Genomic DNA, 22,682 nt, shown 5'->3' with positions numbered 1-22,682 from the left:
GCTGCAGCAGCGGCGGCGGCCGCGGGTTCGCGGCCCGCGCCTGGAGCGCCGCCGGCTTCTCCCTTCGGCAGATCGCGCGGGGCCAATGGGAGCGGGCGGGCGGGCGGCGGCGGCGCCGCGATTGGCGCCGGGGCTCTGCTGATCGCCGTGGCAACGGCGGGAGGAGGATGCGGGAGCGCGGCGGGGGGAGGAAGGGGCCGAGCCTGGGGCYGGGGCGGGCGGCGCGCGCGGGGAGCGCCCGCCAGTGCGGGGGGAGAGCGGCCGCGGGGGCACTGCGGAGCCGCGGGAGACAAAGGGAACGCGGGGCATGAGCCCGGCGGAGGGGCGGCCGCGGGGGTGCTGCTGAGGCGGCCCAGCAGAGCGCGTGTCCCCTTGCGTCCCTGAGGGGCTGCCCGGCTCCCCGTTGCAGGCGACGAGGCTAAAGCGGCCACCGAGCCCATGGGGAAAGGGGGCGAGAAGGGCGAGGAGGCGGCGGAGCGCGAGGTGCCGCCAGCGCCGCCGCGGCGCTTCTACACCTGGGAGGAGATCCAGAAGCACACGGCGCGCACGGACAAGTGGCTGGTCATCGAGCGCAAGGTGTACAACATCACGCAGTGGGCGAGCCGGCACCCCGGCGGCCAGCGTGTCCTCAGCCACTGCGCCGGCGAGGATGCCACGGTAAGCGGCCGCGCGCGGGCCCGGCYGGGATGCCACGGTACCGGGCTGCACGCCGGCCGCTGCCTCCTTCCCTCCCCAGTGACCCCAAAGGAGCCGGCCAGACCTTCCTCATCTCCCTGTATCCCACCTGCTCATCCCTTCGCCACCATCTCCCGCTCATCCCACCCGCCCGTCCCTTTCGCCGCTGCAGCATCCAGGTGCCTGTGCTTGGCGGTCGGCTGCGTGGATGCGGGTGGCAGAGGTGGCCTTGGCTCCGCTCAAACCAGCTCGCTGCCTTTGTCCCAAGGTGATGCAGGGCCCGGGGCGCTGCTTTCCCTGCTCCGAGCCGCCCCGCTCAGCCTCGCTCCGGCGGCCGCTTTCTGCCCTGCAAGGAAGGGTTAAGCGGGAGCCCGTTTCCAAGTTGCTTCTGTAAAGAGGGAGGGTTGAAACAAGCAGCTTTTCAGCATTTTGGTTTTCCCACGAGGGAACTCCCTGGAGATTTTGCTACAGGTTTCTAATGAAAACTCAAAAAAAAAAAAGCAGAGCCGTTTGCTGCTGCTCCTGCAGTTGGTGGCTGCAGCCACCGCTTGTGTTTCCACAGCCCGGAGGGGAGGCAGAGCGGGAGGACAGACGCTCCAGACGCTCGCAGGAGGCACAACGCACCCCTGAGGCTGCTGTTTGCGGCTGCGGTTTCCCGCAAAGCCGCCTCCTGCAGAGGTGCATCCAGAGGGAAGGTGCAGGGCACCCCAGGGCGGGTGATGAAAGCGGAGCCGCTGCCGAGCTCTCCAGCACTGCCGGAGCCCCAAGGGAAGCAGGAGCGTGCAGGGCTCGGCAGCGTGCAGGGCTCCGGAGCAAGCATTGCTGACGCTTCTTCCCCTGTGCATTTGCTTGCAGTCACCAGCTCTGTGGTCACCCCCCTCCATTCTCCTTAAAGCGCTGCGATGAATTCCCAGGTTCCTGCCCCCTTCCCAGGGAGCGGCTTTTCCCACCCGAAAGAAAGGAACGGGCTGAGTTTTCCTTTCACCAGCCTGTTGAAACCAGCTGGTTGAAGCAGAAACCAGAGGGGTTGTTAGTGCTCCCGTCCCCCAGCGTTTAACTCCGAAACCTACCCTGGCAATGGAAATGTGTTTCGGTGCTACATTTGCCTCCCGTCTTTGCAAGGGGGATGGAAACACAGCACACACCACGGCGGCACAGCCTGCGAGCGCTCCGAGATTGCCCGTCCCTCGCTGACCTGAAAGGGAATTGATGTCCGTTTGCCAGCTCCCCTGCGGCAAATAACATTTTACTGCCCGAAAAATAAGTGTCTCGGTCTCATTCAGGGCTAGAAAGGCTAGGCTAAACCCTGCCAAGGCCTGGCAAGATTCATTCAGTGCTGCTAGATGTCCCGGCTGGGAGAGTGTATGGGGAGTGATAAAAAACGTAGTTCAACGTGTTTTACATCCCTAGTTCTCGGATGGCTCGCGTCCCTCATGGCGCTGTCATCAGCACCGCTCCTAGGCTGGACCACGTGCAGGGGGAAGCTCGGCAGCTTGTCCTTTCATGGGGACCATCCTTCAAATCCGAGGGGAGTGTAGCTCCCACCTTTTTCTCTCCGTCTCCTCCGTTGCGGACAATTGCAGCTATCAGGCAGGTGCTCAGGGCTCAGGACCTATTAGTTGAGGAGATACATGATGCATGAGAAGTACTTAGCTAGAAAGCTCCTCCTTTGCCACCATAGCTTTTGACCCACTGATGGGCAAGAGCTGCAGTTGAATTCTCCCTCACTTAACACCACAGGAATCAGAAAGAGGTGTCTCCATCACTGAGACAGCATGGTGGCTAGCCAGGTTTCCAAGAACTCTTTTTTTTCATATATATTTTTGAGTCAGTTTTGAATACGGAGTCAACATTTTGGAATATAGAGTCAACACCCTGCCCCTTTCTTTTCCTCTCTTCCCAATTTCCCCTCAAACATTCCCTCCACGTTGGCACAACCTTGCAGCAGGCACCAGCAGATACCTCYCCACTCATTCTGATCTACCTTCCTCTTTCTCTCCCTTTCTCACCCTCTGCCAACGATACCAGGGAAGGTGACCAGCAGTGAGACCTAAAGTTTCAGTGAAACATCCACAAAGCCCTGCTTGTCTTTGGACCAAGGGCAGAACTAGTGCTGGAGGCGCTAATAAAATCCATCCCCTGCGCACAGCCTTACTTTGTCGGTCCTTTGGGGTCTTTAATCCATTAGGACTGCAAGGATAACACCAGAGAGGGTGATATGGGCAGAAAATTCAGCAAAGCAAATGCCAGAAGGTAAAGAAAGTTTGGGCACTCCAATAGGAGGATTAAAAAGAGTGACCACCCTGAGCTGGGAGGGACTGGAACAYGCAGGGCAGTGCAGAAGTGCACCTGGTTTTCATTGCTGGCATTCATTTTTTTCCCCATGCATTGAAATGACAGGGTTTTTTTTAAACTCCTTCCCTTATAGCCTCTGGCATTTTATGGCTTTCATAAGCCTCCAAATTATTCCACAGGGCTTTCTTTCCCCGTGGCACCTGTAGCTACTTTTTCCCCTCTCCCTCCCTGTGCTCCATCTCCACCGTCTCATATGCCATTTCCTTAACCTCCAGTTACATGRCAGATCAGCTCCCTTCTTTTTCTCCCTTCCCATACATCTCCCACAGCAAAACTTAAGCTCCATCTGAAGTCCTGGTGTCAGATTAAAGTTTCTATTGATTTTGCAGGACTTTGGAACCAAGCCCGTTGTTTCTTTTTTTTTTTTTTTTTTTTTTTTTTTTTTTTTTTTTTTTTTTTTTTTTTAAACATAAGAACTAGCCTTTTATTGGAAGAAAGCTCCCAGGAGGGCCAGCTGGACACAAGAGTGCTTTCTAGTCTGCTCTTCCTGTTGAGAGCAATAGGCAAGAGTAGAGTTGCCTTTATTTTGTCATAAATTGAATAATACAAAGATTTCAACAAGAAGACGGAAGAGGACTAAGCACAGGGATATGGTGAACTCCTTGGTCGTGGGATCAAAGCACACCAAGGCAGGGCGCAGCACTTCAGTGGGGAAAAAACTATCAGCCTCGAGCACACAGAAGAAAAACGTTATTCCAGCAGGATTTCCTGCTTTCCCAGCTGCAAGGACATGTGCTCACGGTGGGGTTTATTTCACAATGTTGTGATTTCAGTGGACTCTGCAGCCGAAACCCAACAAACCACCTCTGTCTTTTATCAGGTGTTTGGGAGACAAGAGTGCAACGCCTGCAGTAGTCCAGGCACAGAGGGAAGCAGTCTCCCAAGGGATTAACGAGCGGGTGACAGGGACAAGCTGCTCTACTGCATAGAGCAGTAGAAACCACAAGAAGCCTCATTGCCTTTCTTGCTAATCAGCAGCTCTTCACAGTTGCTAATCTATTTASCGTGTTTCAGACTAGCGATTAAAGCTGCTGTTTGGTTTAGGAGCTGTTTAGGTTGGGGTCTTTGCCCCAGTAGGCTTTGATAGCAAGCTCTTTGTAAGAGTTGCCTAAAGTTCTGGTGCACAACCAAGTCTTTGCTTGCTTCTTTGAGACTTTCTAGAGACATTTCTACTTGTATTTGCAAGGAAAATCGTGCAGATGGAATTACCTATGTAATATCTGGTATACAGAGGAGCCAAGATAGCATTCAGCTATTCATTTTATAGCAAAAAAAATAAAAAAAGATCAACACCAGATGAGCTGAGTCTTTGCTCAGCTAGGGTAGCACTGAGGACTTAGGACTGGCCTGTGCATCCAGTAGTATTTCCCTGTTATCACACTCACATCTGCTTCAAGTTTCAAGTTCATGACCACTCCAGACAATATGTTATGAACATGGAARTAGAGACATCCAGCTTCTATGGGAACAGCTAAAGACAGACCATTCCCTCCATCCATTTCTCTTTGTCATTTGGTCCCTCCATCTTCATCTGTGAAAATTCCTCAGCTATCAGCAACACTGGGTGAATATACTCCATTCCTCCCTAGCCTGCACTAGAGATGAACACCAAGGCACACATTATACGAAAACAAAAATCAATCTGCTCTCTCAGATTGCCTCCAGGCAGCAGCCTTCAAAGGGTATTTATATCCTCCTGGGGGATTTGTACAAACTCCTATCTGTCTACCTTCCAAAGGAATAAACAGGATTTAGGTATTTAGTTGCTTAGGAAATTTCTTGAGGTGCCTCTTCGCCATGTGTTTAGAGGGTACCCCAAATCTCACCAGCTTATCCTGCTGGGTAAGCAGTTTTAGCAGCCCCTAMTAGTGCTGAACTGCAGCATCGAGACAGACAGGAGTCCTGCATCACGCGTTCAGAATAACATGAGAAGCTGTTGCAGAGAAAAAGTGCTGGAGATGGACAGGATGGAGATGGGTAGGAAGCAACTACCTCCTGAATTTCACCCAGTTACTCGTGTTTCTATTCCAGGATGCATTCCAAGCCTTTCATATCAATCCCACCTTGGTGCGGAAGTTTCTCAAGCCGTTGCTCATTGGAGAGCTCGCTCCAGGGGAACCCAGCGAGGACCGAGACAAGAACGTGAGTACTTGTTTCTAAACTGGGGTTTATAAATAGGATTTTGTTGTTTTGGAGGGGTGGGATTGGTCTCAGAGTGTCCTCCAAAGACCCTATGTGAAAAAAAAAAAAAATGGACAAATTATAAAGGCCATTTCCTCACAGGCAGATCCAGAGAGGGAGAGAACTGCTCAGTGCCGTGCACATCGCSGTGGAGATTAAAATGTGCGTGGGAGGGAGGTGACACATCAGTACAAGCCTTTCCTTTCAGCAGAGCCACCAGCAGCCCAGCCTGTGGTCATCACATCTGATTTCCAGCAGCCCATTCCAGACGGCTGGACTGGAATGACGCCACCTGGAAGGGAAACACGGACTGYGGGATGTGCCCTGGGAAACGCGTGCCAGCCCTCGTGGCTCGCGTCCCTCCTCCTCTTCCTTCCCTCGGGAGAAGCTCTGAAACACGTGTCGTTGCTTGCGTGTCGGGGGAAGGAGAGGGAGGGAGGGAAAGAGAAGGCTGGAAGGACTTCCAAGGGGAAGTCACCCACCGCCTGGAGAGGACAGGTCTCTTCCACCGTTTACCCCACAACTCCCTTTGGCAGAAGCCCCCCGGGGTGCTTGGAAGCTGCAGCAAAACAGATGTCTCGTTTTAGCAGCTTAGAGAGCAGCGAGGCGGCTCCCGTGTCCTCACGGGCAGCCCCATGTCCCTCCCAGACATCCATTATTCAGGCCCTGGGCACCACAGGGCTGTCTCCTACCCCGAAACCCTATCTCGCTCGGTCATTCTTGGCTGCCTGGGGCTCTGGTGTATCCGTATCACCCACAATAGAAGCCACAGCTGTAACCGGCTCTCACCCCGGGGTGCCCTCCTTGTACAATTGCACGCGAGCTGACCCACATATTAAATAGACCATGGCTGTTCTGATATTCCGTGTCCATCACCAGAAAGCTCAGAAATTATCCGTAAGTAATGGGATTGAATTCCCTCCTTCTCCAGCTGGCTCTTCAGCACTCCTAAAGCTCATGGAGGCCAGCGTGAGCAGCTGATGCAGCTCCCAACCCAGCAATGTAGCAATGCCAATGTGCCAGATTCAGGCTTGAATTACCCACCTACCTCAGGGGGCAGAAGGTCAGGAGATGGGCTCCAACCAGCCAGGCCTGAGCTGATTCATAGTGAAATGGATGAAGAACATGAGTATGGTAGGAGTACAAAGGTCCTTACTTATGGGAGAGGCCAGTGACTGCAGGAAACAGGTCCTTAGTACGGAAATTTAGGCTTCCCAAAGCACATTCAGACCTGCTAAAAGATTCGTGCTGGATCTTGTAAATCTATTTTGCAGTCCCGGCTGGTGGAAGATTTCCGGACCTTGAGGAAGACAGCGGAGGATATGAACTTATTCAGAGCAAGTCCTTGGTTCTTCTCCCTTTACCTTGGCCATATCCTTGCAATGGAAGCTTTGGCTTGGTTAACAGTCTCATACTTGGGTACTGGCTGGATCGCAACTCTCATCCTTGCCTGCATCCTTACGACTTCCCAGGTGAGCAATAGTAGGCACAGGACACCCAGATCACCTTGAAGGAGATAGTGCATGCTGAACTTCCGTGTCAGCTTCATTCACAAAACATCTGCACTGTCCTGTGCCTTCTGGCCAGCCCACCCTACCRCTGCCCTTCACATACCTTCATTCATACCTCCTGGGCCTTTCCTTCCACATACCCGTTGCCACAACTGAATCAGAGATCTTCCCCTTCACACTTCCATTGATTCTCTTTCTGTCCCACACACACGGTCACACAACTTGCCTTCCACCTTTATTTCCTTTTTTTTTTTACTCAGTTATGATTTCAACCCGCTTTCTAACGACTTCATTTTCCTTCCTTCCAGGCGCAGGCCGGGTGGCTGCAACATGACTTTGGACACCTTTCCGTCTTTAAGAAGTCTGTGTGGAACCACATACTCCACAAGTTTGTGATTGGGCACCTGAAGGTAAAGGTCATTCTSTCCCCGGGGCACTGCAGAAGCAGCTGCATCCACTCACTTGGGCTGGACCAAAGCAGGGGACAACAGATCTAAGCCATTCCACAGYGAGCCAACGCGGGGAGAAGTTATGGCCCATTCCCCAGTGTGCAGAAGAGATAAGAGAGCCTGGCCAAAGCTGTTGCAGGTCACAATAACTCCACAGGCTCCACTGGAACTCCACCTCTTATCATAGCTGAGGTTAGAGCTCATTAAGTTGCACAAACTCTATTTCAACACCCTGCTCTCCAGGCTTAGTGAGGTTTAAGTGCCCCATACAGCTATATCCTGGTCACTCAAGATATCCTCAGACCTTCTACCCGGGGTGAAGTCCATGCAGTGTCCACCAGCAGAAGGAACTTCTAGGGGGTGGGATGAATCTGTGACCATTCTTACAAGTCCTGTTTGTCTTGCCTCATTCTTTATAGTCATAGATCGTAAATGGAGACCAGTGGGAATAATTAGTAAGGTAGCAAAAAGAGATAAGCTGCCCATTCAACCACAAATAGCAGCTTCACTTGTGAGAAGACACATAATTCACTAAGATAAATCTTTCTTGCCCATTCTGACAATTTGGCCAGGGCAAAATAGCCTGGCTTTACTGGGTTTAGTAGGCTCATACCAGCAGCTTCATAGTAACTGGCAGTTTAACCACRTTTTATTCCTATTTTAAAAGTAAGAATCAAAGTAATCTTACCATTAGAGGAGCTGGGCTTTTCCGTGGCTTAACTCCTTGCTCTTGCACGTGCCCAGGGTGCCTCGGCGAACTGGTGGAACCACCGCCACTTCCAACACCATGCCAAGCCCAACATCTTCAAGAAAGACCCAGACGTGAACATGCTGCATGTCTTCGTCCTCGGAGATTCGCAGCCTGTTGAGGTGAGGCACGGTGGGTGTAAAGTGCCAGAGCGGGGCCCTAGAGGGCAACTTTGCTCACAGTGCTTTAAAAAAAAAAAAAGAAAAAAGAAAAAGTATCATTTGTCTTCCTGGGCTTGCATCTATATTGTCTGTCAGGCATTTGGCCCTCTTTATCCTATATTAGGGGGATGTTAATTCCTACATTATTCCTATACATTACAATTCCCATATTGTCCCCACAAGGACAATAGGGGAAATTAATTCCTTCCTGTGTTTCTGAAGGCAGCAGCCAACAAAGCTGAGTTGGAAGGGTAAAGTATTTGGAAGGTTCTTGCTGGTACAGGAGAGCCACAAATGGTTGTGTTGCTCTGTCACTCTAGGGATAAGAGTGGGGCCAGTGGGGCTGCAGTAGATTACAGCACCCACCCTAGAGACSAGCTTTTATACTATGAAGAAAGTAGCTCCAGACACATATTGGAGGCCTGGTATCTGGACACATACATGCAACATCTTGTAGATGCAAAACTTTTAAGAGGCAGAGAGGTCTGTTGTATGTGATATTAAAAAATGGTTTAAAAAGCCACTGTCCAGAAGATATAAATCAATATCATGCTCTTGAATGTGTGCCATTTGAAAGTCCTGTGCCTGATAACTGGGCTTAAAAGTAGCTTGGGCTTCTACAAGTGAAGGAAGAACTCTGCTTTTCAGGCAYGCATGGCAACAAGGAAAAATGGATCATCAGTGTGTCTTAATATTCTTTCACCTCTCGCCTTCCCTGAAATCTCACTGCAGCGTGAATTGAGCCCTCCAAAAATCACCAGGAAGCTCCTTCCACTATCTAACCAGAACTCCCCTTGGTGACATGTAACGCGATGGTTACAGTGGCTCACTGTGAGCTACACGGGAAATTTAAATTCCTTTATGCCAGTGTTCACTAGGCAGACTTACTGTCACTTACTTGTACTCCTGCCACTCTTGCTGCTGGTCTATCTTTACTTCTATAATCTGCCAGTAATCTGCTGTGATTGAGCATGGTGCTACGAGCTCTTAGTTCCACTTGGTGCAGCTGACACACTCGGTGCAGCTGACGCCTGAGCTCTCATCAGTCTGGATTCTCCACGTGAGCTTCTTGTGTGAACACTCCTGTGTTCAAAAGACATTTCTGCCCAGTCTTTGCTTTTGAACTAAGGAGCCCTGATGCTCTCAGCTCCCTCTTTTCACTGAAGAGAAATGGGCACCTGCAAGAAGCACCAGCCAAAGGTCTGACTTTGTCTTTGGAGAAGCATCTCTGTTTCCATACGTGTCTGCAGGTGGACCACAGCAATGTAGGGCTCAGTACAAAGTAGYTCTTGGTGACATAGATTTATAGATTAATTATGTCCATGTGGTTTCCCGTTGTAACAGCAAAGGGCCGCCTTAGCTTTCCCATTCTGAGCAGAACAGGATTTACAARACCTGGCTGGCGGTAGGAGTTCATAGTGCTGGTGGCTGCATAAGGCAAAATGAAATAGTGGTCAGGACGTTTGCTTGGAAACTAACTGAGGTTCAATGTCCTGCTCTGCGACGGGCATCCTGTGTAATGACTCAAGACACAGGTTGGACCTGAGTAATGGTCCGACCTCTTTGTGCCAAACATTTGTAAAGGTGACGATGGAGATAACAGCGACTCTTATCACAGACACAGAAATAGCAGAAGGTAGAGAAATGCACAGAAATTCTATCAGGCTATCAATCAAAAAAAAAAAAAAAAAGAAAAAAAAAATCTGTGTATCAAGCCAGAACGTGTTAAATAGGAATTTATATCTAGGCAGCAAAGTATTCCCTTATTGGGAAAGCAGGATATAAAATATACGGATATAAAAATGTTTGCAATGCAGTACAGCCCTAATCTCTATCCAGGATCAGCCTACATGTTTGGAAATGCTCTCACAACACTAGAATTAATGCTGGAGGCAAAAGAAGAGTTAGATAACTGTGTACAAGTTAATTCCTGATGATATTTAACCACACCAAATACTTTTTATCTTTATTGGTGTGGGAATTAGGTCAAAACTCCCCAGTCCAAGCTAAAGAGAGTTAATAAATAAAGAAGTATTGCAGAGAATACCCTCTTACCTGTGGGTGCTGTGATSCAAGACTGAACTTTCTCATCTGTGTCCTGCAGTATGGCAAGAAGAAGCTGAAGTACCTGCCGTACAACCATCAGCACGAGTACTTCTTCCTCAGTGAGTATCCACACCACACTCTTCGTTTTTCCCTATGGTGAGGASAGATGAAGGCTCTTTACTTGCCAGACCCTGCTGCATTAGCAGAGCAGATCCTTACATCTCTGCTCATCCCTCATTCCCAAGGCTCGCAGTCTCCTTCATGGATTACTCGTACCAGTCCCATAGTCAGTGCAGATCTTCACTGATACCCAAGTATCCTTATCGTGCCACCACAGCCACATGAAGCAAGGCAAGGAGCTGAGACTGGGAACTAGTCTCAGCTTGCAAGGGGCTCCATAGAAGCATTGCGTGTCACCACTTGATGCTTTGTGATAGCTAAAGAAGATGAACACCAGTTCCCAAACCACTGGCTCGCTCGCACGTCAACATATCTTTGCACTTCCTCAGATGGCTGAAACATTTCCGTTTGCTTTGCAGTCTTCCCACCTCTGCTCATCCCCGTGTATTTCCAAATCCAAATCATCTCGACCATGATCAGGCACAGGTTCTGGGCGGTGAGTGAAATGTCCTCCCTGTTCTCGTGGGGCCCTGTTGACTCCTCAGGTGTCACACCTGAGCAAGAAGGGCATGAGAGGAGATGCCAGAGGGAGGATGGACAGGGCATGCTTTGCTGTGCTAATTATCCCAAAATACCAGCAAGACCATGTGAAGTGGGATAGGGCAAAGCAATGCCTAATGCCTTCTGTCTTCTCCTAGGACCTGGCCTGGGCTGCTAGTTACTACATGCGCTACTTCATCACGTACATCCCATTCTATGGCGTTCTGGGATCCCTGTGTCTCCTCACTTTTGTCAGGTAGGAGATAAAGGGCCTCCCTTCTGCTCTTCCTCCACTCCTACATCAGAAGAGCGGGCTCTCGACTATATTGTGTCCCATGGGCTCTCCTTCTCTAGGTCCTCATCTTCCCCATTCTGTGTTACTCTGWGGATTTTCACTCCTTTGCTCGCCTCCCATCACCCAACTTTATTTCTCCCAGGAGAACTGGGTCTGTTGCTTGGAATATGCCTCAGTCCTGCTGATGGCTCAGGCAGCATTCCCATTTCTTCCCTCATTGCGTGTTCCCACATGCTGCTCAATCCCGACACACATATTTCCTCCAAACATTCTTCCTCCAAAGCAACGTTTCAGCCCTCCTTAAATATATGGAGAAATATTTCTTAATACATCTACATTTTGACTGCTTTTGTAACCCTTGGTGATTACCTGGCCTCACAGTGTGTTGCTCCCAGTGCAGAAACGTTTTTCTGCTTAGTGCTTTTTGACTGATGCATGGGGAGTTCAGTTAGAGACCTGAAAACATGAGCTATGAGTAGATCATTGTGCAAAAACATTCACAAAATTGAAAGTTTCCCTTCTACACAACTTAATATCTCTGTTCTTGATTTAAGTTTTCCCAATTGCAAAAGACTTTGGTTTTAAGGGGAAAAAAGAAAAAAAAAAAATTTCAAAAGGCATTGGCTTGTATAAGCGTCTAGCCAGCCTCTTTGGTGTGAAAACAAACCAAAAAGCAAATAACAAACATCCTGTTACTCTACCACTTTCATATTTTGATTAAGCTAAAAATGCAAGAAACAAAGCATTCCTCTTGTAAAACTGTTTGCAGTTTCTCATGCTTCATCGGGAGACTCTTCCCTATTAGCAGTAGTTTCCTTATAAATCCGACAGTAAGGAAAGAGCTCTGGGAGCGCTATAAAGCAATGCAACATTKGGAGCAGCCCTCCCATGGCTCGGAGAAAGCCTGATGTTTGATTAAAACACAATTTTCATCAAAATGCAAAAGGTATAAAGCCAGAAAAAAAGCACTTGCATTTTGTTTTGATGCCAGACATGAATAATTACTAGGTGCATCACATAACAGGACTCATTCATCCCCTAGCAGATAGATTACAATGCCAAGCAGAATAAACACCCATCCAAACCACATGTGGACTTCAAAACAACCCCGAAACCTCGCTCCACTTAGCTCACGCCTTTCCATGGTTGTGTGAGATTTACTGCTGATGAAAGCAGAGATTGAGATCTGCCCTTTCAGAGAACAAGCCCAAAGACTACATCAAGGACAGCGTTGCCTATGCTGGGGGTTGGCATGTAGACATTCGTCTTGCTAACCTGCACCCCAACCCCAACACAGAGCAATGACTCTGGGCAAAAAATAGAGTGCATTTCTATAGACTACTCTACGAGTGTTGGGAATGCTGGATTTTAAAATTGAATGTGTACCCAGCAAGTAACTGGCAGGATAAAAGCAGTTCTACTGAGCAGTTCTAAATGAGGACTTAATTTTCTCAAGTGACCGGATCATCTTTATTTAGGGGAAGGGGAAGTAGTGCTCTGCTTCTGAGGAAGAGAAATTAAGCAGACGGTTAGGCCAGTAGGACATCCTTGTTATAGTGAGCAGCAGTGGCACCAGTCCCGAAGCTACAAAAAGAGGAAGAGAAAAGCAGAAACGATTCTCTCCACTTTCTATAGAAGGACACTTCTTTAGTTCTGTATCTGGGAGAAATACTTTCCCCGCATGCCAGGCCTCCTGCTGGTCCCTGTAAATCCCATTTTCTTGACCTTGCATCCTGGTCTGCAATATAAAAACGTCATGTTTTCTTCTCTGTCCTTGAAGGTTCCTGGAGAGTCACTGGTTTGTGTGGGTCACCCAGATGAACCACATCCCAATGGAAATCGATAGCGAGAAGCACAGGGATTGGCTGAGTTCTCAGGTAACTGGGAAGGAGACGGATATCTGCACTCACCCCAAAATGGATCAGAAACATATTCAAAGAGTGGTTGCAATATCGCTGCCTTTAGCCACCTCCCAAGACACTGCACAAGTAGAAATGTCTCTGCCATCAGCATGTTCTCCCTAGAGCGAGTCATGCAGATTCAAGTCATGGAAGTCCAAACATCTTYGACGAAATAGGACAACCAATGGTGTAATTTACTCCTTCAGAGTAAAGAAGTGTGGTTGGAATTCCTTACGTGATGTATGTTGCTGTAAGCACATGGAGAAATAGGAGACCCTCAACGTGATTCAGCGTGGTAACTTAATCCTTATGTAAATCTCAGTGCTTTCCCTATGCTGAAAACACATTTAGCCCCGTTGAAAAGAGACCTCAGTATATTTCTAAACTTCGTGGGAATAAGGTCTGAAGTGAAAGCCATCTGCTTACAACCTCTATTTAATGCCAAGCACATCCATTCTGCTGAAATGGTGCCTCTTATTTGAAGTACTCCAAGTCCTGTTCAGACCTAGAGGGTACGGAGAGTGACTTTGCCACTRGCCCTACGAATTTGGTAAAACTGAGCTGAAAGAATAAACGACCTCATGCATTAATCACCTTATTTAGGGATGGTAGTTATTAATGGGGCCTTGAACCGAGCTTACAAAGTCCAACTGTTAATTTCTCTCCTATTGTGCCGTGCTTTGCTCGAGCACCTTCAAGAATAGGCTCATCAGAGTCATGAGAGCACTCATATGATTAACTTAGGCATTTGCTTGTGCCCTTTTTGCAACTGGAATTTGTAGACAGACGCAGAGGGTGATTTAAAGAGAGAGAAATAAGACCTATGTATGTGAAAGAGTTGAAGGGCGAGTGAAGTCTCCTTAACCCTGCTCTGGTTTTATGCTGCATCTTGTGGGGGTGAGGAGGGTATATCTATTGTGGTCACCACGTAGGATTCACAGCTTAGCCAGGTAAGAATATAAGAGGATTTTAAGAAACTCTGCCTACTTCTTACAGTTGTGAATAGCCAGAGTGGTTAAGAAAATATTTCCATGGCATGAAGATCTTGCATTTAACTCAAGCACACAGGGCAATACCTAAGCAGGATGGGGAGAGGTAGCCCTCACCACTGTTGAAACCTCCAGCAGCAAGTGGCAAGATGACAGCTCCCTGGCCCAGGAGAGACAAGTTTAGTGCTGGTCTCAGGGCGAGCACGTGCTCCTGATCACAGCCGCTTTCTTGCCTTTACAGCTCGCAGCCACTTGCAATATTGAGCAGTCCTTCTTCAATGACTGGTTCACCGGGCACCTGAACTTCCAAATTGAGCACCAGTGAGTATGGGCCCAGCACCTGGCCACTAGCAGCTTGCCACAACCTGGGACTTGAGGCAAGGGGAAGACTCCTAAAGGCACATGGGCATGGGATGGGAGAGAGAGTCTTTGGAAGACTACTGAATATCGAGGAAAGAAAATCCCAAGCTATTTTGGGTCATCTCCTTCTACCACTAAGCATGGCGTGTTTTCCCTCTTGCTACCAAATGCTTCAGCTCTCACTGTCATTTTTAATTCCAGATTTTAGCTAGGTATCAGTGGTAGGAAACTATCGATTAAATGACCATGGGCTCACATTCCTGCATTCCTACTTGAACCTTAGTGTCCACTTCAGAAATCTCCCTTCCCTGACTGAACTTTCAGCATGGTATAGCCTTGGGGCAGCCATATGGGACCGTGTACTTTGCTGGGTACCAAGTTTTGGSAAAGATACTGAAAAACAGAACCACATGAACCAGCGGCAATACCAAATGTAAAASAGAAGGCATTTATGGTTAATCACTCACTCTGGAGAGAAGTTAAACCTCTTTGAACAGCACAAGGAAAGGTGATACCAGATTCTTTATATGCTTCTCTCTTCCATGAGCTTCCAAAAGGGGAGTCACCAACAGGACCATTTGACAGGAGACATTAGTTATTGCTCAAGGGAAATAGGCAGTGACCTCAGCAGATAGAGGCCATTGCCCCACTCCTGTTTCCCTCAAATCCCACTTGGGAAGGCAGAAGGAGGTGCCCATCCCTGAGGTTCAGCTCTAGACTGCTCAGGCTTGTTTTCTTTCCATTTAAGCTTGTTCCCAACGATGCCACGACACAATTTCTGGAAGATTAAACCTTTGGTGAAATCGTTATGTGCTAAGTATGGAGTCCAGTATGAAGAGAAGCCTCTTGGAAAAGCATTCGTAGACATCGTTGGGTAAGGGCTTTTTAATACCCTTTATGCCCCACAGTTCATTCTTAGGGGAACACCCCCATCTTTTCTAGATCAGAAAAACAGCAGTAGAATTCAGGACACTATAGACCTTGAGAAGTAGCGTGTGGGTATTTTGTAATCCAGGGTCAACTAGGGTAACRTCCTTCATATCACAGTCCAAGGAACATCTGCAGAAATGTTGACTCTCATCAGAAATGATGCAGCTCTGCTGGCCTAGCAGGCAACACCAGCTGACAGCATAGGGGAAACTGCCTCCCTGCGTCGTGGGGCAAGGAAGAGCATAGCTGTCCACCAGAGCAGCTTCTGAAACCTAGAGCTCCTCGGTCCAAGATGCTGGAGAGATTTGTGCAATGAGGTCACAGTGAAGCTTCCCAAAAGGAAGGTTTTTTACAATGTCCTTTTCAAAATGCTCATTCCTGCCTTAGGCAGCTGGCAGCAAATCTTTGGACAGCAAACTGGGATGAGTTGAAGGGGGACGGGTTAGATCACAGCTCTTGCTGTTGCCTGTTCGAGCCATCCTAGAAGCAAAAGGCTGTTCCTCATAGGCACAGCTCAGCACCAGACTTAATAATCCTTATCAGACAGATTCATTGTTAATTATTCTGTCTCAGTTATTCCAAAAAAAGGTCTGTTTGCATAACAGAAAACAGAGAAAGCAGCCTCCACCCCAGGGATCACCACCAATATGATCTGCCTCCAGATGTCCTCCCAAGCAAACACAGCTGAAAGCAGGGCAGCCTCCCCTACATGGGGAAAGGCTGAAAATTGGCCCAAACCTTCCTTTGCTTCTCCCAGCCCGGTGAGCACAGGAAACCACATACAATATTGAGGCCCAAGGGGCTGATGCTTCATGTCCTACGAGACAGTAACCATGGCATTATACAAGTTCTCCAAAACCCAGCTCCATCCAGCAATTACTTGCCCACCTGGTAGCAGGATCACCTCCAGTAGACCATAGCAAGCAATGTTTCTAGGTAGCTCATACACAGAGAGCAGGGGGAGGACTTASCCAACACCATGAAACCCTTTGTGCATTCACACGGTCAAAACTAGACAGCTTCAACCCAAGCTTGCTCTGGTGTAGTCAGAAGGGCCTTCCGTGGAGAAGATGGTGCAAAATGAGCATTTGGACACCAGGAGAGCCTTGAAAGCATGATCCCTGCCATCCCCCCTGTCTTGTCCCAATTAAGAGGGCCCCCAGACCAAACACAGCCCCTCCAGCACCCTGGCTGTCAACAGGACTTTTGACCCATGACAGTTTAACTCTGTCACACATTTGCAGAGTTGATGCAGATAGGAATCCTCCATAAAAATTCCCAGGGAAACGTGGAGAAACTCCTTCATAGGTGCAGCTTGGACGAGCCCGGACTGTTCTGCTCACTGACGCTGCTGCTAACTCCAGGGGAGGAAAGGCACAAGGTCACCACAAGGCCATTGGGACCACAGGTGACACAAGGGACATCAGCCAAAAACCTTGCTCCGAGCCCAAAAGCGGTCACCTTTGTGAGCCTGAAGAGGAAAAGAGTTCCCTGCTCTTGCTCTAGCTGCCTATCCCTGGGAAAAGGCACTGGTGTCCCAAGGATTCATACCCATGTTCAGCGATGGGCTCTTCCTTCACAGGAAGGGAAGGGCAGAGGCAAGATCCGTGGGTCAAGCACGTTTCTCTCCCTTTTCTTTCCRCAGGTCCCTCAAGAAATCCGGAGACCTCTGGCTGGATGCTTATCTCCATAAGTGATTTTGCATCTTAATGGGGAGCAGTGAGTGCCAGGGAGGGATGGGGGTGGGAAGGGGTAATCACGTGCGTGTCTTTTCCTATCAGAACTTGGTCTGTATCCATGTGCACCATTTGAGGGGAGGTCCCTGTCTTAGGAACTGTTACTGGGATGGGCTCAGACAACCCATTTAATCCAGACAGATTGAGGAAAAAATTGCATTTTTGGTTCCCCTTCAGACAATGAAACATAACATCCTGATTGCACAAAAAAAAAAATAGGGTGGGAGAGGACGGAGAGAAGGAGTGTATAAAATGTGGGAAACCTCCTTCTCTCCACCGAAAAAAAAAAAACCAATAGTAATAGTAATAGTAATTCCAGCTCTGCCTAAAACACACAAGCCCTCAAGTCACAGACCTTATTTGTAAGGCTTCAGAAAACCTCTCCAGGTGAGCAGCATTTGCAGTCCAAGGACACCCAAGCCAGTTCACGCCTCTTTTCTCCTGCCCCGCTTTGTGCAAGAGAGCTTAGAGCAACCTCTTTTTATTAGTAAGCAAGATGACAGCAGTCCCCAGCACCGTCACCGCGGGAATGCGGCTGGTGCCTGGCACCCTGCGCATGGAAATCGTGCTCCRGGGGGACCTGCAGGCACTGGGGCGCATGGCTGTATGGCCCTGCTGGGGCTTTGCCTGCTTTCTGCCTCTCATTGTAGCATCCCTTTACTAAAGGCTGCCTAAAGGTCCTGCACTGCCTAAATGTCCTGCAACACCAGCATCCCAGTGCCACTCTTAGTACGGGACTGCATCCACAGCTGGGTTTTTGCAGCCAGCCTYTGTTTGCAGAGGGCTGCAGGAGAGCTCTGGGCTGGTGTCACATTAGGACAAGGTGTCACATTTAGGGAAAATACTTCCTTTTCCTCATGACCAGTGGGCCTTAGCATTACCTCGCATGCAAGACAAAAAGAAGGCACATAGGGCAATTTTACCCGTTGCACATCAATTCTTTGCATTGCTGCAGTCCAAGTGCAAATGGCCTTTCCTAAACCTGGGGAGAGCAGCTGGGCAACAGGCTGCAAAATTGCTGCAAAAACACCCAGCAGTGCCTGTTTGCACAGGCTTGCCTGAAAGCACAGCCCTTTCTGCATGCCAGAGGCCAGGAGCGATGCCCTGCAATAGTCTTGGGAACCAGCACCAGAGAAAATAAGTTGTTTCTGAAAAAAATATGAAAAAAACAAAAAGAAAAATAGCTGCCCTCCTCTTCAGCCAGCCCAGAGGTCCTGCAGGAATGCAGCTGAGAGAACAAGGCTGACCAAGCAGTTAAGAAGCCTCCTACAACCTGCCTAAAGCGCCTGTTTTCTGACCAGTTCCTAATTACCAAAATCCACCGGCCAAACTAATGGCTCACCCAGGGGTGGAGCTGAGCAGCTGCCCGYTGTTTCTCCAGGTGGGAGCCTAATCCAGAGTCCACTGCAGATAAGGAGTGGGCTGTAGTGCGCTGTAGTTTAAACTGTGATGCAGTGCAGAAGAGACAAACATATTTTTTAGTTTATGATAAAGGGCTAGGGTTTCCAAAGCAGTCCCTAACTCTTGAAAACTTCAGGAAAYGTAATCCCAGCCCTCAGCTTTGCAGAACAAAATGAGCTGAGCGTGTTTGCAGACTGGGACRTCATAGGCAGCATTTGTCACCAAACGCAGCTACTGACACTTAAGGCTTTTAAAGGGCTTATCATTTGGGTGTTCTTGCATACCTCTAAGGTAACAAAAACCTAAATATCACCAGGAAGGGCTAGGATGAAAAGCTGTTGTTGCGGGGTGTCTGAAGCTCAACCAGGCTTGGAACAGTTCTTATGGTTAATTTTCTGATAGCGTAAATTAGAACATCCTTCCAGACACTGTAACTTCTCCGACAGGGAATAACAGGTTAGTTTGGAACTGCGGCTAACAATAACTCTTAAGACTGCCTTAATATCACTGTCTCCTTCTGACTCCCTGAATGTATCTCACTGCCACCCCACCAGCATGGGACAACCACAGAAACACTGCAGTATCAGCAATGTTACCTTGTTCATCTTCCTTTTCCTTCATCTTCCTTTTTCGCTCCTCCAGTTCTCGACTCCAGAGCAAATTCTTCTTTCTGAATACAGGTGCCTCTTCGTTAGCTCTGCCCCCCTTTTATTTCCCCCTATCTCCTACCTTTCTTCTTTGGAAAGCGTTTGCCTTTGAATGCTTAGAGAAGCTGCAGGAGACCGGTAGCTCAGCCTAGGTAAAACCACCCTCCTCCGGCAGCTTGCCTTCCTGCAAAGACTGTTTTTCTCTAAAAAGAACAAGTTTCCAACCCGATAACCTGACCTGGCCAGTGCCTGGGACGTAGCAGCTACAAGTGAGGATGCCTCAAAGACTTTGAAACGTTCGGGAGAGCAACGATGATGGCACGATCTGCAGGAGGGAAGGCGAGTCCTGCGCCTGGCGGGCGATTCCTCCCACCTTTAGCACAAGCTATCAAAGGGAAGGAAGGAGGACCCAAGAGCCTGATGTTAGTTCTCCCTTGGGCTCCCAGACCAGCTACTGGTTCCTTTCAGACCCACAAAGATTCCTTTTTTTTTGATGAAAAATGTTCAGTTGCTAAAATACAGAAATAAAAAACAAACAAAAAAAAWATGTGCAATGTTTATAGCCAGAAGTGATTTCCAGGTGTCATGTATTGCTCTTGCTGTTGCAAGATTAAAATGTCCTTCCTGCAAAGAAGAGCAGTTCCTCCACTCTTAGTAACTGGTAGGGTGTTTTTCTTACTCATYGTATGTACGTGCCCAGAGAGCTGCTCTTGTGAAAAACGAGATGCTGGTTGCCCTGACAGGTGAAGCCTCAATGGGAGCTTTGCCCCTTTAGTTTCCTTCCCCCTTGAAAGCCCAAGCTGCTCTCTCTTGGTTTAAGTTGTTTTAGATGTACCTTAACCTACAAGCTCTCCATGATTTAATGGGTGCAGGTCTAGGGAATTCCTGACAAAAGGCCCTTGAAAGTCAAGGAAAACCTCCTGTGTTACAATTCCTGGTAGTACCACACTAAAACCTCATTTAACCACAAATTCGCCTACATGCAAGTGGGTGTGGGTTTTTTGTTTGGGTTTTTTTTTTTTTTCCAGTAAAACTGCAAACTTAAGCAGTCGTCTGCTGTAAAAGTTCACATGACCTTGCTGGGCTTTGGCCCCAACTGGGACAAAATGCAGCAAAATACACCAAAACAAAACAAAAAACTGGCCCGCTATGGGAGCRTGTCAGAGCTTGCCGCTGAACCCGGCTGAACCACGGCACCGGTTACGGGAGCCCTTGGCAACAGGTGGAGGAAACGGTTGTTTYGGATCAAATAAGCAAATAGCAGATAGGAAAGGGCTGGCTTTGCTTCTCTCCCGTGACTCCTTGGCGGGGTCCCCGAGAGAAGCAAGAGGATAGACACGTTTGGAGACGCTGGGCAGAGAAAGTCTTCAAGGAGGAGCGCGGAGCTGAGGGAAACACGGGAAGGGAACTGCTGGGGAGGAGAGCGTGGACCTGGCTCAGGCTAGAGATGCTGCTTTTGCCGGGATGCGCAAGGAGAGAAGRGCCAGAGAGCTGTTTGGCAAACAGCAAAGAGCAACTGCAGCTGGCAACATCACCAGATGTCTCATGACAAGTGGATCTTGCACCCATTCCTGCTCGTAGAGCAGGGCCAGTGTGGAAAAACCTCCTACGGTGCCTTTCGCTGGCATGATCTATCCCTGGTGAACCTAAACTGGGTTARGTTAGGTCTTCAACCAACAAAAAGTGCTTAACGCCCTGGTCTGTGCCAGCATAGTCAACCAGCAAGAGGTCTGGCCTGCCATTTGCAGGGAGAGGTGCAAGGAAAAGGAGACACCTTGCACCACCATTTCTTGTCTGCACACATTTGTGAAGTCGAAGAGTCCAGCTCCTTACCAAGACAGAACTCGGGATGCTCAGAGCACCAGCAGAGCTTTGCATCTCCAGACACCGCCACTCCCGCCTGGAGAGCGGAGGACTCCTTCCCTCCTGGGATCAAGCTGGTCGAAACTCAAGTCTTCGTCTCACAACTCAAGTCTTCGTCTCACAAAAGCATCCTCTTCTGCAACACGCTGTCCTAGCCTAGCCCTGGCCTCTTCCAGACAACGCTTTTCTAAGAACCCCAGCCTAACAGAGCCCTAACGCTTAGGATGCTCTCTAACTGTTTAGACCTCCAAACCACATCTCTCATAGGGCAGCAGATTATTTCACTCTTAAAAAAAAACAGTAACTCAGAAGGAGCTATTTTTTCTAGTGTATTCTTTTGCTCAATAAAATCGTAACTGTTTGTTGATTGTAGAAGTGYTTCATGTGATTTATTTGGTCACATCCAGAGCCAATGTGGTGCCAAAAAAAAAAATCCTCTTGGAAACCTTAAACAAGGTTTTCAAGGACGGACCAATGGTGTTGGGTATGGAGGAGATGGCGAAACTGGTTAAGACGTGAGCCTGAGGTCAAGAACTTACATTCAAATTCAGAACTCGGGTAGGATTTGCCTGAAGGCTGGCTCAAATCCAGATCCCTGCTTTAGGCTCGTCTTTGCTAGTCCTATTTCTCACCTCAGATCAGAAACAGATCTGAGCCTACATAGGAGCTGCAAGAACACCAAAGGAGCTAACTCTAGCTGCTTTGGAGGAAAGGAGCTGCAWCTGGGCCTATTTATTCCATAGTTTTTGTCTAACCATGCGATTTTGTCTCAAAACTCTATTTTCTGTCTCCTGACAGCTCATGCAGAGACCTAGTAAGGAGCTTTCAGCTATTTCTCCAATGGGGAAGTTGATCCAAGGCTCATTCTGGACAAGAGCAGACTTTAGGTCATCCCAGAGGCCTCAAGAGACCCCATTTAGCAGAACCAGCATCCTGCCAGTTCATGCCAATAAGAACAACCGAATGGCAATGAACAGAGTTGTACGAACGCATCACACAGGGTGTCCTAGGGTCAGATAGCCCAGCGAGAGGCAGGGAGGACAGTCTTTGGTTGAGGCATTGCACTAAACCAACAGACCACRACTTTCCAGAGTAAACATGAATTGCCTCAGAGCTAAACTCATTCCACACCAGATGAGAGGACATAGAGCTCAAAGGAAAAAAAAAATTACCTGGCCACAATATTGGGGCTTTTAGTTGATCCTACAACAAACATTTCCCTAAGACAAACACAAAAAATAGGCCACTGTAAATCGATGCGTGACCTGGCTTTCTTCCCCAGCAACTCAGCTGTGTGTGTCTGTACCCAGAACCTCTGAGCATCCCAGATGGAGGATATAAGGTTGTTCAAAACACACGTGTAAGGTTGTTCCAAAGGCACATGCTGCGTTAAGACACACCTAGGCTCAAGCCATGTGCTCCAGCTTAAACAGCCTGCTTTAACACAGCGCTCATACCTCTGCTGCTAATTGCCTTCAACACTTGCATGCCATAAACACGCAGATCCTCGGCTATAATTCAATGTTGAACTACCTACCAACCTACAGAGAAGAGAGGKGGATGGTTGGCCAGATCTATAGAGGAACTTTCATCCACTGGCAATATCTTTTTAAAAAAGAAATCTCTGGGTTTTTACTTATTCTGCAGCAGTCCTAGGCCAGATGACTCACGCAGAGCACGTTTCATAGCACACCTATCATGRAGACAAACGGTGTTGGTGGCATTCACGTGTACAGCGTTGGCCCGTGGCTCCCTTCTTGCAGCAGATGCTTCA

At 48.6% G+C, this 22,682-nt stretch overlaps 1 protein-coding gene across 1 annotated transcript; it reads left to right on the top strand.

Moving 5' to 3' along the window:
- The first annotated feature begins 418 nt into the window (after positions 1-418).
- FADS2 (fatty acid desaturase 2) lies at positions 419-17,213 on the top strand. The gene is made up of 12 exons (XM_026040203.1): positions 419-657; positions 5,062-5,172; positions 6,486-6,683; positions 7,031-7,132; positions 7,916-8,041; positions 10,185-10,245; positions 10,666-10,742; positions 10,945-11,042; positions 12,862-12,958; positions 14,213-14,292; positions 15,080-15,205; positions 16,907-17,213. Exons 1-12 carry the CDS (start codon positions 439-441, stop codon positions 16,956-16,958), a joined length of 1,347 nt encoding a protein of 448 aa, XP_025895988.1. The 5' UTR covers positions 419-438; the 3' UTR covers positions 16,959-17,213.
- Positions 17,214-22,682: the final 5,469 nt, after the last annotated feature.

Source organism: Nothoprocta perdicaria, unplaced genomic scaffold (assembly GCF_003342845.1).
Source record: "Nothoprocta perdicaria isolate Ctin4 unplaced genomic scaffold, notPer1 scaffold_251, whole genome shotgun sequence".
Lineage (NCBI taxonomy): Eukaryota > Metazoa > Chordata > Aves > Tinamiformes > Tinamidae > Nothoprocta > Nothoprocta perdicaria.
Note: the sequence above shows the minus strand (reverse complement) of the source record. Positions and strands in the feature narration are given on the sequence as shown.